The sequence below is a fragment of the Oculina patagonica genome, chromosome 4 (assembly GCF_052425735.1).
Source record: "Oculina patagonica isolate OP01 chromosome 4, crgOcupat, whole genome shotgun sequence".
NCBI lineage: Eukaryota > Metazoa > Cnidaria > Anthozoa > Scleractinia > Oculinidae > Oculina > Oculina patagonica.
Window position 1 is genome coordinate 30,462,791 of NC_135761.1, and position 20,032 is coordinate 30,482,822.

The window sequence follows — 20,032 nt, forward strand, 5'->3', positions numbered from 1 at the left end:
TTAACAACAACCCAGATTAAGTGAATATTTTATTCACTGTGACAGCCACAAAGATCGCGTCTTCTTCAACCTTACAGATCATCTAACATTTCCTTGTGTAATTCACAAATTCACGAATCCAGAATGAATCGCAAGCAAGTCATAATTGGCACAGTGGTTGTAGTTGTTCTAGTGGTCGCTATAGCCGTGCCTTGCGCCTTGTTGTTAGGAAAGAAGGATGAAGACGAGACGCCCAAGAGCTATGCGCAGCGCGCCGAACAAATATTGCAAGAAACACCGCTTGTTGATGGGTAAGAATTTCTATTTTATTCACGCTCTTTTTCGAATATGTTCATTCTAAATACACTATTACAGCGAAACAGTCTTAAACGGTAACAAAATATACTTGCATTACATGGGACCTTTCTGCGCTATGAAGCCTCCGGCGAAGAGCTCGTGCGCGTGGCAAACGCGATACGCGTACACGCGAGTAGAGAGACAAACATAACTAGATTTGCACTTTCTTTGATTAACAAAACGTTTTGAACATTTGAGCAAAGGTTTCCCCCCATAATTATAGTCTGTGCGCAAAAGCCTTCTCACTTTCTTCCCTGCAAGGCGCAAAAAGCAGATATGAGTTCGCGAGTGAAGGTTTCGCGCGCTTTCACTGACATACGATCACATGCAAATTTATTGGATTTTCGATTTACCTACTAAACAGTGCAAAAGGAAATCAATAGCTGTAACCAGCAATCCTATAACATATAACAGCTTTTCTCCAATCGCTGCACCGCCAGGTTGAAATGTAATCAAAACTTCGTACTTCCGGTCGCTTATCCAATTTGTAGAAACAAAATATTTTGTTTAAGTGAAGTGATACCCTGTCGAAAACGCATTGAATTATGATTAATTTTTTTTGCTACTGAGCGCATTATTTTATGTTAATTTATTTTGATGCCATTTCATGCGTCTCTTCCACAAAGAAAGTCCAAAGACTTCACAAAAGGACTTGACAGTTTTTACAGCATGCACTCACAAATGTCCACATACCAAGCATTACTCGCTAATTGCGAGTATTACAAGATCACTCTGACCCTTGAAAGGGTACGAAAACAGCTGTAGGTAATCGTGAGCTATCGACGCTTGGGTCTTTAGTGCTCTACATCAGCTCATCACTCATACGACAAATCCTGACATCACTTAAATGAGTGAGCGCTCGCCTTACCCCAACGGGGCCTGGGTTCCAATCCTCGGCGTTATATGTGGGTTGAGTTTGTCCAGGTTTGTTGTTGGTTCTCGTCCTTGCTCCGAGGGTTTTTCTCCGGGTTCTTCAGTTTTCCTCCATCCTCAAAAATCAAAACTCCAAACTCCAATTGGATCTGGTGTGTGTGTCCCCGATTAGTAAGCCTATAGCTTTTACGCATACCTGTAACCTCGAAACAATCATAAAGTTATCTACTAGTAAAAAAAATCTTATTTTGATTTCCTTAACATGCAGACATAGAGTAGTATGCACTGTAAACAAATTCTAATAAACAATGGCTCTAAGCCATAACAGCTTGATTCGACCTCGGACCCGCTGAGAATCACGCTAGGTCAATGAACACGCCAAAAGTTAGACCGTAAAAAACAAGATATCTGAGGAGGAAGTTAAGTCAAACACAGGTCACTGGGTGAGTATTTTATTCACGGAGAGAGTCTAGACAGAGACGCTTTCTTGTTTTTGCCTTCAACCTCAAGTTCGATTGCATTCGTTGTTGCGTTTCCCTGGAATGAAATTGAAATATCTCATCATCGGTGCAGTGGTTGTAGTTGTTTGCGGAACGCGCAAAGCAAATATTGGACGAAACGTCGTTAATTGATGGGTAAGAACTTCTGTTTGGTTCCAGTATTTTTGCGGAAAACGTAAATCTCAATTTGAAACTAAATATAGCTACTGAAACATTCGCTGCAGGAAACGTAGTATATGTATGCGAACGTTGCTCGAACGACCAAGAAAATGCATAAAGCGACGTTACGTGAATAAATGCGTTTGTTTATAAACGAGGGAAGAATCGCCAGATTGATATGTTTTGGCTGTAACTGAAGGCTTTTGTGGGAGTGAGATATCAGCTTACGCTGCAAAACAGGCTCTGTTTTCCTCATAAAATTGTAGCGTATAACGCGAGCATGGGCGGCCAGTTGACAAGAGTTCAAATCATTGCATTCCTGCCACTTCATTAAGTGATTTAAATGGGAATTGAGCCGGTGCAATGGACCAAAAGGATGTTAAGAAATCTTTTCCTGGTACAGTATGTACTTTGAAGAACATTCTACACTAATGTTCTCTCAACGACCGATTAGGATTAACAAAATCACTTTCAGGTCTTTCTTGGAAATAAGGCGGGTCTTTGTAAGACACTGTCAGAGTGACAGATAGAAATCCTTTTCTGAGAAACTGGAGCTTCGATTGACTATTTGAAATCTGCGGGAGAGCGCGGGTAAAGCTAAATACGTCTGCAAAAGCAAATGTACACAACTTCACTTCCTCACAGCCAATCAAGATTAAGTTATCATAGCTGTTTTCACGTCATAACATTGTCACGGACCTTACTCGCTGCCACGACCACGCCCAATATTGCTTTTTAACATATGGTCCTCCTAATGATATACCGTATTTTTATATCAGGCGCCTTGGGCGCTTATTAAAGTTTTGGATCTTTAGATTGGGCGCGTTTTTGAGGTGGATGCTCACGGCTTATTCGAGGCTGGGCGTTTATTAAATTTTCACCATTTCAGCAAGTAGTAACTTCATTTTGCTACGAAGTAACAGCACTGGCAAAATGTGAAGATGTATTATAAAAGCAGAATTTTAACTATTCATTGAAAGCTTCTGTAAAGTACTAAGAAAACTCGGTCTTTGTAAAAGTATTTTAGTAGTACTTAGTCAACAACATTCAACCCAATTGTCACTAAGGTCAATACTGTTCTTGTAAACTTCAGTTAATTTTTGTGAAGGAGAGGGCGGGGTGAGCGGTTATTAACTTTTCCTACCTACAGGGTGGGCGCTTATTCGAGGTGGACGCTTGTTCGTGGTTGGGCGCTTAATCAAATAAATACGGTAATCACATGGAACTATTTCTTTCTTTCTTTCTTTCTTTCTTTTTTTTGACGTTTAGACATAACGACATTCCATGGCAACTAAGGAAGAACTACATGAATCGACTGGAAAACGTGACTTTGGATAAGGACAACCCAGAATTTCACACTGATATTCCCAGGCTCAGGAAGGGTGGAGTTGGAGCTCAGGTAAGCGACCTTAGCAGGTCCGAAAGCATTAATTACCAACTGGACGGACCATGCATGCTGGGTTACTGCAAGATAGTGACGATCCCCCCCCCCCCCCTTCCAATTAGTATTCCAGTTTGGGACAGGAGTTTGGGACGAAACTAGAAACGGAGCCTATCTGGACCTCTTGGAGGATTCAATCAATCAAAGAGAAGTTAAGCCATTTTTTATCATGGAATTGTAAATAAGGACCGTAATTTTTCCTTAAAATACCAGACATCGTTTTGGAGGAGAAGTTATAGACTATTTTTGATAAAACTCGTATTTGTCGGAACTATTTCAATAGCTATTGAGCTTTTTTCTAGTCTTCGTACTGTAGGTCCTCAAGATTCGGGATAACCCATGCTTGGATGGACGTTCGAGTTCTTATCTTTTCCTCTTCAGTTCCAGCCAATTTGTTAAATGGGTAACGGCGAATTCAATGCTTGGTAAATTTGTGCTTGACTACTATCCCATTCACGTGAAATAAAAGGCGAAGTAAACTCCCATATGCGACACTTTGGCCCGCAGCAAAACTTATGCCATACTTTGAAGATGAATCATTAGTGAAGAAATTATTCTATATGATACGAGCGTGGGACAAAGAAAAAAATCTGAGTCCCCGACGGGAATCGAACCCATGGCCTCCCAGAATACCGGTTGGGCGCTCTAACCAACTGAGCTACGTGCATGAGACTCGCTGTGAGCTAGGCCATTTACTAGGTTGATAAGTGACACGCGTCCTGCATACTGCTAGGATCAGCAATGTCGAAATCATCAAATTTGTAGTAAATAATAAAGATGGTAGATTTTAAGCTCGGTGATAAATAGTGAAGAAATTATTCTACATGATACGAGCGTGGGACAAAGAAAAAAATCTGAGTCCCCGACGGGAATCGAACCCATGGCCTCCCAGAATACCGGTTGGGCGCTCTAACCAACTGAGCTACGTGCATGAGACTCGCTGTGAGCTAGGCCATTTACCATTTTTCTTTGTCCCACGCTCGTATCATGTAGAATAATTTCTTCACTATTTATCACCGAGCTTAAAATCTACCATCTTTATTATTTACTACAAATTTGATGAATCATTGCACGCAAAAAGTAACACTTTTTATTCTCGCGCAGTTTTGGTCCGCATACGTATCCTGTCGTAACCAGTACAAGAACTCGGTCCGCTTGTTCCTTGAGCAAATGGATGTCGTCATGCGAATGGTTGAGAAGTACCCTAAGGATTTTACTTTCGTCACTACAGCCCAGGGAATAAAAGACGCGCACAAAGATGGAAAGATCGCCTCTCTGATCGGCATAGAGGGTGGTCACGCTATTGACAGTAGCTTGGATGCGCTAAGGATGATGTACGAGTTGGGAGGGAGATATATGACACTGACTCATAGCTGCCACACTCCTTGGTAAGTCACTTGTCGTCCATATATTGTCTCTAAATTTTTTCACGCACGTAAACGAACGTAAAAGATTACGCGTCAGTGAAAATCCAGCATTAGCCTGAATAACACTCAGGTTAACCTGTTTACGTTCTCTCTTGCTCTAAAATAAGTGATGGTATGGTATTCGCTTGTTTCGTTGGTTTCGTTTCGTTTTAATGTCTTGCCGCCGTGTTGATAGATTTCTTATTTTTTAGGATTGATTCTTGTACTCCGAAAATACCAGAACATAATGGCATGACGGAGTTTGGAAAGGTAAGAAAAATGCTCTGCGCAGATTCCTGGAGTAGATTAGGTATATTTCGGCATGCACCAAGTTGCAACTGATAATTTGCCCCGTGTGTCTCTGATTTTCCTTGACTCTTTTACAGATTTCCAGTTTTGAAACACAACGGTCAATCCTGACTTCTCACAGCATAATATATAAACTACTGATCTTTGTCTAAAGTTACGGTTTACAGTCCTGTGGTTCAACCCCTTTCTCTTTTACGAGATCAATCAATCGACCTGAACGACTTCCAACCCATTCTCGTCTCCAGGGAAAATGGCTCTGTTAGCCACCAGGACCCAGTCGCTAGAATTAGGTGTATCTCGTGCTTAGGCTTCGCCGGCTAAAAGAAACACAATGTACAATCTTTTTCGAGCCTCTCGCAAATGGACATTCACTCCTTCCTAGCCGCTATTTGGGAGCGTTGCGTGACATCCTTAATAGCATCTGCGTAGGAGACAACCACATTCATGGGACCAGAAGTAGTGTCCATCTGGGAAAAGTGTCCGCTTCTCAAAGGTTAAAAATACGGCGTTAATAAGTGGCTGCAACCATGACTAATTTTACATTTACTCCAGACGTCCGCTCAACTGAGCTGATCCACGACTGAACAGTTTGATAATAAAAATTGGAAGAAAACTATTCGATAATTTGAGAAAATGCCTCTGGGATGTTTCCATATATAACTGATCTCACTTCATTCTTTTAGTTGGTGATCAAAGAGATGAATCGTCTTGGAATGTTCATTGACATGTCGCATATTTCCCACAAGGCAATGCATGACGTCCTGGACGTCACCAAAGCGCCAGGTGAGGAAGTGTGCGCCTTAAAAAAACGCGGTGTCAGCATGCGTTCAAACTTTGATTGGTAAAACAGGAACGAGTGCGCTGTGAATGCAGTATCCGAGGGAAGTCCAAAGTAAGGACAAGAAATAAATGAAATTAGAAAAACAAAATATGGTTGTGACACAATATCATCTGACCATATGTTACGTCACCCCACCCCACTCCCATTGCATTTGCAACAAACTAGAACATTTCAGAATTTGTGTGGTTGTATGCTCACAATTGATTTATCTTTTCATTTTTTTTATTTTGGTACAGCCGAATTGCAAATTTATGTAGGAGGAGCCCTATCGTTTTTATCGGCATAATAACAAGGATGACGATAAAAGGTTTACTTCCAAGTTGCGAGCTGAACGAATTAATAAGTTGTTGTTGTGATCATTGTTGTTATCAAATGTGTTCACAACCTGACATAATATTCCTTTTTAGTTATTTTCAGTCACTCCTCTGCCTACGCACTGTGTAAACACCCTAGAAATGTTCCTAATGATGTATTAAAGAGATTGGTGAGAAACAGGCATTTATTATCTTAAACAACTACAACAATCCATCTATCGATCAATTGATCCATCTTTTCATTCATTTATTCATTCATTAGCCTGCGCTTTGGCGTTCGGTTAGCAAAAAAAGGGAGCGAAAAATCGCCTTAGTCCACTCGCCATTTTTTCCACTGGCCGGTCTTCCGCTAATCCCGTTACCCGCGCTGCTCCGCAACTTAATGAACGCCTGTAACAGGCTATTCATTCAATTAAAGATTGAAGCGCAGCCAGGATTAGACATAATAAAAACAAACGTTCACTGGCTAAAAATATTAAAAACAATGAGCTCCGTCGAAGGCTGTAGAGCGACAGCCGAAAGCTCATTGTTTTTAATATTTTTAGCCAGTGAACGTTTGTTTTTATTAGGCTATTCATTCATTTATATTCTTTCGTTCTTTCGTTCGTCCACTACCTAATACACTCGTGCGATCGTGCGATTCACATCCCTACTAACGTATGTTGCAGCCACAGAATGGCGGAGTAGTTATGGTGAACTTTTACAACGATTACCTGACGTGCAATAAGACGGCGACCCTCAGTGATGTGGCAGGTTAATATTTTATGTTGTTTACATCAATAAGTAATAAACATGCTCACTAGCTTGAAGTCCTTGAGCACGCATTTTATCTATTGAAGGACAAAGGGGTCTTTTCTGTGTATCAAGCTAACATTGTATTAGCGTGCGCTTATGTCGTATGTAGTGCTCTGTAAATATCGTTACATTTCATCCACTGTGTTGAAAACTCGAACCAAACTTGTTACGTAACTCATAGCTACATGTTTGCACCCCCCCCCCCCCCCTCCTCGAACACGGCACTCTTGATTGAATCAGACTCGTTCCCAAGGTGGTTTTATCTAGAACGCATTGTATCAAAAAAAAGCCGGACGAAAATCGGGGAGCTCCCTACTTTTTCGTTGCCCTTCTCAGCCTGCCCCGCAACCTTCATATCATTTCACCTCAGTCTTTTATTACCTTTGAGAATGAATAACTAGGGACCGGGAACAAGTCTGTTATTGAATGCAAACTGATACGAAGTTGTTGTCTTGAATGTAGTTCTGCTGGAATTTCGTCTATAAATACAGTCTTTATCTATGAAGTTGACCTTTGTATACGTTTTCTACACATTGTTACTTTTGAGCTGTTGGAGTTGAACTTTACAAAGGAACAATTTCGATTCATGATGTGATGATATTAACATGGGGTTATGGTATTCGTATTTGTTCATTATTTCAGATCATATTGACCACATCAAGAAAATCGCAGGCATTGACCATGTTGGACTTGGCGGTGATTACGATGGCGTACCAAGGTATGAACACTAGTCGTAGAACACTTTCCATTTCTCTAGAAAAACTGATGAGAATTTCCGGCAAATAGAACAGAAGGATTCCTCAACAAGCACAATATTACGAGACGAGTCTGTACCATTTAAAAATTTTTCAGTGGAAAGGATTGTTCCACTGTCATTTCCTACCGGAGCAGCCGTGCATTTCATCGAGAATCATGGTAATAGTGCGAAAAAGAAAAAATGACACAATGATATAATCTCCGAGCTTTCCGGTAAAAGCGAGAAAAAGAAGAATACCTCTGAAGGTATTTCTTTTTGTTCGAAAAATTTCCAGTGGGGAGGACCTTTCCATTTCATTTCCCATCGGTACAGCCGCGTATTTCATCGAGGCGCATGGTAATAATGCCAAAAAGCAAAATTGCACGCTAATATTCGGAGCTTTCCGGTGAAAGTGACAATAAAAGAAATACCCCTGAAGGTTTTCCTTTTTGTCCCGAAAAATATTCAGTGGGAATAACCTATCCATTTGATTTTTTACAAGAACTGGTTTGTCCGTATAAATGGATAGCGCTCTTCATGTTTGCTTTTTCTGTAAAGTGAATTCCCGGTAGCGACATATGTTTAATTTTAGTACAGTCGAACCTCTCCAGGGCCGTTACTAGGACTTTTTGTCTGCGGGGGCAAACTCCGATAAACTCCGCTGCGGGGGCAAATTCCAATATAGCTACAAGAAATAGCGCAGCAAAATCAAACACTTTATTAGAAAACAAAAGCATTTAGTTGTCATGGTGGGGGCAATTGCCCCCCCCCCCCCCCTCCCCCCCCCCCCGCTAGGAACAGCCCTGCTCTCCTTACGGACACCTCTATAACACGGTCACCTCCCTATTACGGACAGTTTGCAGCCAAAATTCATATAAACTCGACCTCTGTAATGCGTGTTCCTCCATACTATGAACACTTTTCCCTATTCCTTTTTGCTGGTTGCACGGTGTCCGTATTTGGGAACTTGTATGTGTCTTGTCTCTCTATTGTCAGAGTTCCTGAAGGACTCGAAGATGTCTCAACGTATCCAAAACTAATAGAAGAACTTCTACGGCGAGGATACAGCGACGAGGAGGCGAATAAGGTGGTGGGAGGAAATCTTATTACTGCTATGGAGAAAATGGAAAAGGTAAGCTAGTGCCTAACGAATAAATTCTCAACGTTTTAGTTTTCCTTAAGTTATCTGTACAATGCCAGGTGGAATTGTGATGAGAATGAAGACTTTCATCATTAGGTTAGTTTTCCTGATGTACCGTAAGGGAGGCGCGCTGGCCTAATGGTTTGCGCGCAAGACTTCGGATCGAGCGGTCAGGGTTCGAGGCCTGGCCGAGGTCATTGTGTTGTGTTCTTGGGGAAGGTAATTTACTCTCGTAGTGCCTCTCTCCACCCAGGTGTATAAATGGGTACCGGCGAATTAATGCTGGGGGTAACCCTGCGATGGACTAGCATCCCATCCAGGGGGAGTAGTCATGCTACAGAAACCGGGACAAGCTCGATCCGGCCTGTATGCCCACTAGGCTCGAATGCAGACTTGCCTTACCGTAAGGATGATCTGGTAATATAATATGTTTTTCTTTTTGTAGGTTGCCGCTGACCAGAAGAATATCCAGCCCATTGACAATTACATTTATGTTAACAAAACTTGTCGCCCAGCTGTCGATGGTTTTTAATTTTGCATCAAGACAAACCTCGCGGGGAGCGATAAACAAGTTACCTTATTAAAGGGACTATGTCACGGATTTTAACAGATATTTGAACAGCCAAAATTTATATTTGTGACGTGGGAAACTTAAACATAATGGTACATTATTATAGCACTAAAACTGTTTAAAAGCGCTCTTGGCTGAAGATGGCTCGGATGGAAATGGATTGCAATTTGAAAACGTTAGCCTAAGTCTTGAAGTTGTTCCCGCGCGCCTTCAAAAATGTTGATATTTATAGTCGAAGTTTGATTTCTATCCCCAAATAAAGGTTATATCTTCAGTCAAATGTTCAAATGTTATGTTTTTCATGGGCAAAGTTGCCTACCACTTATTTCAGAACAGTTTAGACCAAAAATCTGCGAAATCCCCGTGACATAGTCCCTTTAAGAGTGTTTTTTCGTATCTTTAGATAACAAAAATTAATTGCGCAATAGTCAATAGGATTTCATCGTATTTCTTACCACAACTGTATATCCGTAACAGGACAAAATATAAACGTCATTAAAAGATGATTAATCAAATAATTTATACTTGTCTGAGTACTAATTGGTTATATATGTAAGTACCTTGAGTTGAGTAAAGAGGCGTTTCTGTTCAGTCCGGTTTGAATGATCATTTAATAATAGCAAGCATTCTTCCAAAATCAGCAAACCGACCGAAAGAGATGGTGCTACCAACCATTTCTTATTCAGTTTCTTGTTGTTGCTTTCCCTTAGTGGCACTACCTTAAAATTGGAGAACGTAGTGACTACGTTTTAAGGGCAGCGCTCAATATCCCAACAGATTATCCGGAAACATTACTGTTCCATTTGCTTTCCCAGGGATTGCAGGTCTGCCAAAACATGAACTGTACTGTAGCTGCTTTTAGATCAACCTTAGGTTGCTCTTGCACACTAACACTTAGCGAAAGGAGATATGTTCGCCTGTAACTCCAACACCAATTTTTTCCTTGGAGGGCCTTTTACCTAAGTAGTTTGCGTTTCTTCGCCGGTACTAAAGTTCAATTTTTTCGAATAAATGCTACCTTTCAGAAAGGCACCGTTCCTGTCTAAGCTGCTAAATATTGCCTTTATGGGCATTAAGAATAATGTTTAATTGTGTTTATTTACTTCTGGAGCTGAAATAGCCAGGCTGCTTTCTTAGCCAGAAACAAGCTATAGATCCAGTCTCGATTTTATATGTTGGGTTATCAAGGTTTTGCAAATACGTGCGTAACCGAAAACAGAACATAGAATTTTCTAATAACCATTTCATTACCTTTATTAACACTGAAGTAATGGTTTATCTTACTTAAACAGATAGGCTTTGAAACAATGCATATGGTACATTAGTTTTTTCTCTTCTGAAACCTGTCTACACTTACGCGACAACGGAGTGAGAGGGAGAGTACATTTTACTCCTAGACTCTGGTTACAGAAAATGGTAAAGTATATAACAAGAGACGGCCTTCTCAACAATGCATATGGTACACTGGACCCTTCCTTTTCTATACTTGGGTTACACTCATACAATAATTGATTAGTAGTTGTGCATAGAGCAGTTTTCAATTGAGTATCGTAAAACCGAACCAAGGTAATTACTCTAGTCAATCACGAAGAAAACAGACAATCCAGTGAACCAATCAAAACTCGAAGCATATACATGTAGCCGGTTCGAAGCGCGGGAAAACGTGTGCGCGCGAGTCAACATTAGTTTTCGTTTTACTTCTGATTGGCTGAGAAAGTGGCGCGAGTTTTTTTTAACTCAATCACTAAGCGTAGAAATGCAAAACCAAAGCAAATGCGAATTACTCAGTTGAAAACCGCTCTATAGAACGCTGCAATTCCTACTTCACATATAAACTTTGTTAAAATCGAACAGTTGATCACATCACAGCAGCTAACATAACAGACAGGCTCAGTAACAACACATATGGTGCAATCGTTCCTACACTTCCCTTACTAGGGGGGCGTTTCTCATAGTAATTATAGACACAAGACTTGAGCTTGTACGAGTCTTTGTTTCCACTTCTCAGTTTACACTGGCCGACTCCCTTCATGTTAAGATCGCTTTGGAACTCCCCACTACTGTTGTATCCTCGGCCATACTCGAAAGACTTGCAACTATAAAGTGAGAGATACATAAATGTTGATGCTTTAGAAATACAAATATTAAGATAACATGATCAGAGCCGTAGCTAGCAAGAGCCAAGATGAGGCACTTGCCTCGTCCAGATTTTAACCCAAAATTAAAAAAAGTAAGTGCGTTTCGCGATTGACTTTTCTCAAGAAATACCGTAAGTCATGAAAAATGTTGAAAAACGTTTTTCAGAGCCTCTAGATTTTAAAATTTCCTGACCGTTTACCTCCAGTCTCCCCCCCCCCCCCCCCTAGCAAGATCTTGCCTGGTCTATGCTAAAAGTCTGACTACGGCCCTGACATTCCTTCAAAAATGGTGCAAATCTCTTCCTAGGATACTGCGCGCGCAATGGCATTGGCTGTTCCCAGCTAGCTCAGTATATTCTCGAGGTGTTTACTTAGTCACCTTACCCCGAGGGGTACTCCCTAAAAATACCTAGACGGGTATGTGTTGCTCCAGGGGGGTCGGGATTTTGGGCTCCTAATCTAGAACAGGGTATCCATTGGAGAGGCGATTCCTAGAACGGGGTATGATATTTCGAACTCATAACAGTCTCAAATTATCATCAACCAAAACGGGGCATTAAAAAATGACCTGTTTCTCGAACCAGGTATCATTTCGAATGCAAATTCTTTCTAAAACATGGTGCTTCTTTGGAGACCCGGCGGCACATACAGACCCAAAACGTACCCGAGTGTCCCCCCCCCCCCCCCCCGGCATTTTACCTGGAATCACTGTTGCACTTTTCAACACAAAATGCCAGAGTGGAGTTGTTTTCAACAGAGATGAAGTCATCATAGTCTAGGCACATTCTAGTGTCAAGTGAAAAACCTTTGGGTACTGGAAAATGAAAGAAACATGTCAGTGTTTTGGTTTAGCTTGACGCTTTAAAGTTCAGATAAACCTGGCCCCTGTTTACAAATCTGCAATTTACAGCAGATTTACCTTTAAAGCTCTCGGGGAAACACATCACTTGCAAAATTTTCACTCGTTCTTCGTTTCAAACTGCAACTTTCCAAATGAAGACTTCAAAGTTTACATTTGCCTGGACGAAAAAACATTTTGACGACCAAAATTGCTTTAAGTTTATTATTTTTAATTTGCTCCATAACGAAAAAGAGAAAAATCCGAAAGAGTCGCGCACGACGGTTTCGGAGAAATCAAAAAAGCTAGAAAAAAACTCGCATCGTGTTCTCGACGGTTTTATTGTTCGATATCCCTATTTTTCCGTAACCTCTCCCGTGTTGTATAGTCACCTTGCACAAATGGCGTCCAAATTTGAAAAACATTACTATATACATCCTTAGCCTCCTGATTATGTTTAAAAACAAGTGATTTTTACGTAAATGTGTGGTTAGGGCGTCAAAGAAGTTTCAAATACTGACGCAATTTCTGCTAAGTGGGAGGCGTTTATCATTGTTAGATCGATAGCGAGGCACTTTTAACAACATCCTGCCATCTTACATCTTAAATGGTTGATTACTTACTATCACAGCTCTTTCCTTCCCACTTTTCAGGACAGTCGCAGGCATAAGTGTCAGCGGTCACTTTACACTGGCCGTTGTTCTGGCAAGGACTGGACACACACTCATTTTCATCTAAAATTAAATAGAATAATTTTTGAAAGCTGTAGTTCTGTGCAGCCCCGCACATTGGTGTACACTAAACGAGACCATACATAAGGTAACTTGCAGCTACGTCAAGAATTATGCCAACTTATAGCAGTGCATAATTCACAGATAACATAACATCTCTAACGGTTGGTGCTCGCATTACAGAACTTCACTGAATCGAGAACACGAATCAATAGAGGGGTTTTTTGTTATAGTCTAAAGGAAACTTGTTATGTAGCATTCGAATCTTCAATTACAAGCGTCCATAATGCAGTAAGGTGTAGCATCCGACCATCGCATGAAAGGTCATGACCTTTAAAGAGCGACCCTATTCGCTGAAGGACGGAATAACGAAGGTCAGCTGCTTTCGACACCTGTTCTGAGTCGTGGAGATCATCTTCTACGAGAACTTGTTGCTTGCATTACAGACTGATCAATTTTACACAAATTCTATTAGTGTATTATCTATTATCATCTACTTTTTAAATGTTACAAGTATTTTATCCCAAAGTGAATAAACTATAAACTTCACCATTTTCATGGAGGTTTGTAAGATATAACTTGGATAGGATTGGCAATCAGCCACTATCAACGCTAGACTTGCTTACAAGACGAGCTCACAGAGCGCAAAGCGCGAGAGCACGAGCGCATCGGGGTCCACTACCACCAAACCGGAAATGAGAAGCGAACGACTTTTAGAAAGTCTATATCAACGCCAATTAAAACTTACACGTCGTAACAGTAGTTGTGTTGGATTCTTCTCCATTCTCCCTTGAAGTTGACGCAACCATAGAAATCGTATAAGTTGTCTTCGGTTGTAAACCGTCGAGAGTGACCTTTGTTCCATTGAATAGGTGAGTAGGATACGTATGATACTTCATCTCTCCCTGAGGATAAGAGGAATGAGTAAGTTAGCTCATGTACGTGTTCAGTAATTACTTACTCGCAAAGAGTAGGGCACGGAGTTCCCGGTGTTGCGGTCTGGTCTATTCACATGTATCCATGGGTTGGGTGGTGATACGACATCATATACATGGACGAATAGTGACTGCCAAAAGGCGACTGATATGCTGATGTCCGATCTCGTCCTGTGAAGCGCATTGAGCTTCGTAAATGCGCTCTACAAGAACAATTACCATTACCATTATTCTTATACCATGGGATGCAGAAAAAATGCCACGGGAGTTGGTCTTTATAAAGAAGATGAAATCTGGACAGGTTTTCTCTCTAGCAAGCTCAGCTCCAAAAAAAATGTCATGGTCTTGCGCGTTGTCCTCGCCCCAATTTTCTCGCTGCTAAAAATATGTCAACGCTTGCTACGCAGACTGGCGCGCTAATAACGAACGAAAATCGGTGCAGATGCTAACCCAGATAGGCCCAGGGAATTAATAGAATTAGTTTAAATAACACGTTCTCTCACTTGCTAAATGTTCTATAAATGTACATCATCCCCCGGGCATCATCCCTTCATAGACAGGGACGGCGGAGCATTTTTCCAAGTGGGGGGGGGGGGGGCTGACTAGTGACTTGAAGTGGGGGGGCTAAAAAGACTCTTCTCTTAGTAAGTCTTTATTTTTTCGGAAATTCTGGGGGGGCTAAAGCCCCCCCCCAGCCCCCCCGGCTCCGCCGTCCCTGATAGAGTAGCAAATGCACGGTCTACTTACGTCACTCGCTTTGTAATACACCATGTAACTTTTGATCGTTCCTCTAGTTTGATTGGGTGCAGTCCACGTGATTTCCACAGATTTGGATGACAGAGGTCTTGCTTGAACATTTCTTACTGCACTTGGAGCTTTAGAGAAAGGAGAGGAGACAGAGAACTTTATCTTGAATAATTACATGATTAATCCATGCTAACTGAGTTAATGTATTTCTTCATTGTGATATTGAATGGCCACCCAGCCAAGATTAGCTCTTAAGGGTTTTTCGAGCGCACGTTTACATGTTTTAGCAATAAATAAATTATTGTTGTTGAATGATTAATCGCATTAAATTTCTGGTGTCGTGTCCGTCTTACTATTTAGATCAATCACCTTTAAGTCACTCTGGCCCACTTAAGTCACTCTGTCCAGCTTTCTAGAGTCTTTCTTCTTGATGCCTGAGGCACGCACTTAACGGGTCTATAAACCTAACATTGCCATGGAAACATTACCAAATATGAAAGTGAACTTACCTCCCGGGGGAATCGTGTAGTCTCTGCGCATGCTATAAACACAGCTATTTGACTCGTTGGTACTGCATGCAGCGACTTTGTACGTGACAACGCCTTCATAGTCCATCCAGACTGTTAACGAATCCCGGTAGATCGAATTGAACTGATGACAGTTGATATGATGCCGTCTGTTAGACGCACAGTAGCTACATCTTGAGTTGTCACATGGTGCAAGTGTCGGACCAACTCCCACCGCGCCATGAGCTGAATTCCCTATGTACCACCCAACATTAATCTTGCTATAGTTTGCTCCAACTTGATAATCCCACGAAATTATCAGAAAATCTGTGCCATTTACAGCTTCAATCTGAACATTCAGTGGCGAGTGGATACCTACAGAAATAATCATAAAGGGGCTATGTCACGCAATTTAAGGTAATTTCGGCACTAACCAACTGTTGATAGAATTACCGTATTTATTCGCGCTTATTAAATTTTTGGACCTTGAGAGTGGGCGCTTATTCGAGGCTGGGCGCTTATTAAATTTTCACGATTACTGCAAAGAGTAAGTTCATTTTTGTAACAAAACAATAAACAATAACAAAGCATTACATGTAAGGTGTGCCAAAGCAGAATTTAAACTGTTTATTGAAAGTTCCTGTAAAATACTAAGAAAACTCGGTCATGGGGGAAGTCTTCTTAAAGGTTCTTATACAATTTCAATAATCAATACTCCTCTTGTGCACTTAAGTTTTTTTGTGTGGGGTCGGGGTGGGCGCTTATTCGAGGCTGGGCGCTTATTAACTTTTCCTACCTTCAGGGTGGGCGCTTATTCGAGGTTGGGCGCTTAATCGAATAAATACGGTAACTGAAATATCACAATAACAGCTTAAAACTGTAGAAGGACCCCGGCAAAAGAAACACAGAAAGACCTGGATGGGCGAAATTCTAGAAGATTAAAACGGATTGCGTTTGGGTAAGCTTGAAAAACGTCGGCCCGACCTTTTTCAAGTTTATCTCAATTTGTCATAAAAATGTCATTTACAATGCTCGAAAGTAATCCTTGTTTGTTATATGGCAGTGTTTTTGCCAATTTGAAGTTTAGAGCTCTTAATTAACGAAAATTTGAAATGGGAATGCGAGTGATTCAGCGAGGTTTCCGGCCGAACATAGAGAAAATTATAGGTTTTGTGAGAGTAATCACTGACGAAAAACTGGCCACTTATGAGAGGGTATTAGTTCACAAAAAGTTATAGAGCTATCATTGTAATCCACTTATAACTTAAAACTGAAAACCCAACCGTTTCCACATACTCTTGGCCTGTGTCACGTCTTTTAAGGCTTGATTACGAAAAGAGGGCGTATCTTACTACATGTGATTTTCTTGCAAACGTTTTTGGATAAGACATTGTTCCTAGTCACTGTCTTCGTCACGTCAGCTTCTTGATTGTTCTTTAATAATTACGCCTGTCAAAATTAATACTATATTTAAATAAGGCAAAAACAAAAGACGCAGTTTATTTTTTTAACACTTTTTCTTTATACGTTGCTCAGCTTTCTTTGTTCGCAACTTTATATCGCGACTTTGCCATCGGGCCGTCAATCCCGATCCCAGGCCCTCTCGCGAACGTGACCGAAAGATGAGTATGCGATGCGCTGCTTTTCTATAGCCTCCCATGTCTCTTCAAGGCTTGGATACGATAAAATCGCGAAGAGTGAAATATAATAAAATATTGAGGCGGGGGTTCACATGAAAGCCATTTTCCACCGTTTAATGACCTTTAATGTGGGTTTAATTGGAATATCTCGTTAGCGTTTAAGCAACCCAAAAACTCTCTGCTCATTTCACAAATCTATGTTTTGCGGTGTTTTGTGAATGTTTAGGATTTTTTGGGAGGCGATAATTTTCCCCAAAGGATGAGCAAAATTTAGAGAAATAAGAAATACTGGAGATTTACAGGATTTAATGTGATTTTGAAATTAGAATGAAGTTTAAAATTGGTAATCGGACACCAGTTAGTCCCCCTGACAACCTGGAGTGCTCTTGCGTGGGGGTCAACCGTCTGGTGGTGTTTCAAAAACAATTTTCTTTCTCCTTTCCTTTCTATAAACTTCACTCAAATTGATATTTATCCCCGCCTTAGGTGACTTGATTTAAAAAAACTGACTTGCTTACAAAAGTATCGTGGAAAAAATGCATTTGATTCGCACGAAAATGTCAAAAAAAGTCAAGTAATAGATCTATTTATATGTAGATTTTGTTTCACATAATATTTTTTAATTTTTTTTTTCTATCGCGCTCAGACAATTACAATTTTGCAGATCCCTAAAATTTTGGCTAGAATGCAAATTTAGCGTGATTTTACTTACGGCCAAGCTCTTGTCACTATTGACTAAGCCAAGAGAACTATGAATTGGCAAAGTAGAAGTTAATTAACCTTGATAGACGTCTCATAAAGTTGAAGTTCATTTCAATGAAATTTACATTGATTTGTTTAAATCCATTACATGTAAATTTCGTACAATTTTGACAGGGTTTGGCTTGTGTAAACAAAACAGTTGGTGATGCTTCATTCTACATCAGCTGTCATTTATTTTGCGTTTTATAACGAAATGACTTGTTCTTTTGCACTCCGTTAAGTGATAGAAAGATTTCTGTTTCCTCTAGGCCTTTCGGTTTCTTTATGAAGCGTGTGTTTAAGTGGATTAAAGCAGTCTTCATAATTTACAATGTACATATTACGCGACCCATATGTACATACGTGAACGGCAAACAACACAAGCAGCTTTTCTGTGTTCTGTGCGCCATTTTTAATTTCACACAGTATTAAACGTCGCTTCAAATTCCAAATATATTGTATGCTTGACTGGATAGGAAATTTAATAGACTGTTCCGACTGAAATATTCCATTCGGGGCGGTAACTTCAATCGTTTCCGTCACGCAATATATAACCCTTGAAAGGTGTGAGACATTGAAATGTTATGTTTCTTTTATATAGTCTTTATACGTAAAAATCTACCTAACGTACTTTGAAAGTTACCTCTAGATATAAAATTTGCAGTTAGTTGGTATTAATAATAAGAGAAAATGCAAGTGAATCAGAGTAGAAAGCAAAAAATTAATGTAAATTTCTACACGTTGCTTGCAGCTGGTAAATATTAAATATTCAGCGGTCGGTCCGGCTTATTGCAAAATATTATGTTCCGATCCTCCAGAGTAGCTTGATTTTTTCCTTATTTCACAGCTATTTTAGTGAAGAACAAGAAAATTAAGCTTAATCAACAGTTACCAACACAAGTATAAAGAGTATAACTTGCGTCTCGTGCCGGTCAAATAAAATCCATCACCAGTGAACTTTACCTCATATAAAAATTATTAGCATCGTGTTTCTGTAGACGGGGTATGAGTATATATACGAGCGCGATATGAAACGACTAGTTTATATCTTACCTGATGCCACTCGGGATAGATGAAGAAATACGGCTACGAAAGCAAGAAGAACAAGCGTGCTTTTACCGTTGTAAACCTCCGCCATGCTTGTCAGACAGGTCGTTAGGACAATGCCGACTTGCAAATGAGTATGAAAAGATTGTTTGGTTTGTAAAGAAAACCTTGTCGTGCCCAGTTCCCTGTATGCCACTTAGAGTTAGAGGGGACCCGGTATTTTCCAGAATGTGCAAGCAATTTTAGGTTCATTTTAACGTATCGTAGAATTCTAAATCTTGCAACTACCCTTTTATGATAAAATCAAGACTTATACCGTAAAATTCCGGTTGTAATTAAGGGCTGGGCTCATACAACTTTGTACTATAAGTGGCTTTGCATGGGCTTACACGTCACGTACACGTCACAACAATTCTAATCACCCTTTATACTCTGATAACCGACCGCATATCACTGTCAACAGTTCAAATTTAACAGGTACCACCTATGGGAACCAGAATGGCACCTTCTTATGCTAATCTGTTTCTCGCAAAATTTGAGACCGACGCTTTGTCACGTGCACCTTACCAGCCTCACACATGGTGGCGTTACATAGACGACATATTCATGATATGGACACATTCTATAGACGACCTCCATGCCTTTACCTCTTACCTTAACAGCATTCACCCCACCATCAAGTTTACATCTAATTATTCATTAACATCTATACCATTCCTTGACGTCAACGTTTTTCTTAATAACGGCAACATTAGTACTGACCTTTACACTAAACCCACCGACAAACATCAGTACTTATTACATTCTTCATGTCACCCTACACATACTAAAAGAGCTATTCCATTCAGTTTAGCTCTTAGACTTCGTCGCATTTGTTCCTCTGACGAGACTTTTAAACAACGTACTAATGAACTTCAATCTTATCTTAACAAACGTGGGTACAACTTGACTTTCCTTAAACAAGAAATACACCGCGTACATAACATCACACGAACTGAAGCACTTACTCCTAAAGCCTCTTCCACTACTAATCAGCCACAACGGGTACCCCTCGTCATAACATACAATCCAGCTCTTCGCCACGTATCATCCATTATTCACAAACACTTCAACATTCTGTCTTCATCCCTCCGTTGTACTAACGTTTTCAAAGATAAACCCATTGTTGCTTTCCGGCGGTCTAACAACCTAAGTAATATATTTGTTAGTGCTAAACTTCGCAAAACCTCTGCCACTAACCAACCCCATGGTTCTTTCCGTTGTGGTAACAACTGCTTAACATGTAAC

General features: G+C 40.5%; 2 protein-coding genes across 2 annotated transcripts; one reads left to right on the top strand and one right to left on the bottom strand.

Moving 5' to 3' along the window:
• The first annotated feature begins 21 nt into the window (after positions 1-21).
• On the top strand, positions 22-9,911 carry LOC144652280 (dipeptidase 1-like). The gene is made up of 10 exons (XM_078512317.1): positions 22-290; positions 3,138-3,267; positions 4,414-4,697; positions 4,928-4,985; positions 5,708-5,807; positions 6,273-6,349; positions 6,848-6,932; positions 7,617-7,692; positions 8,707-8,842; positions 9,297-9,911. Exons 1-10 carry the CDS (start codon positions 124-126, stop codon positions 9,381-9,383), a joined length of 1,200 nt encoding a protein of 399 aa, XP_078368443.1. The 5' UTR covers positions 22-123; the 3' UTR covers positions 9,384-9,911.
• A 268-nt stretch (positions 9,912-10,179) lies between these two features.
• Positions 10,180-18,882, bottom strand: LOC144652279 (uncharacterized). Its single transcript, XM_078512316.1, has 7 exons — positions 18,752-18,882; positions 15,321-15,692; positions 14,812-14,939; positions 13,878-14,034; positions 13,022-13,132; positions 12,260-12,374; positions 10,180-11,518 (listed from the first exon to the last, which is right to left on the bottom strand). Exons 1-7 carry the CDS (start codon positions 18,834-18,836, stop codon positions 11,281-11,283), a joined length of 1,206 nt encoding a protein of 401 aa, XP_078368442.1. The 5' UTR covers positions 18,837-18,882; the 3' UTR covers positions 10,180-11,280.
• Between the last annotated feature and the right edge of the window lie 1,150 nt (positions 18,883-20,032).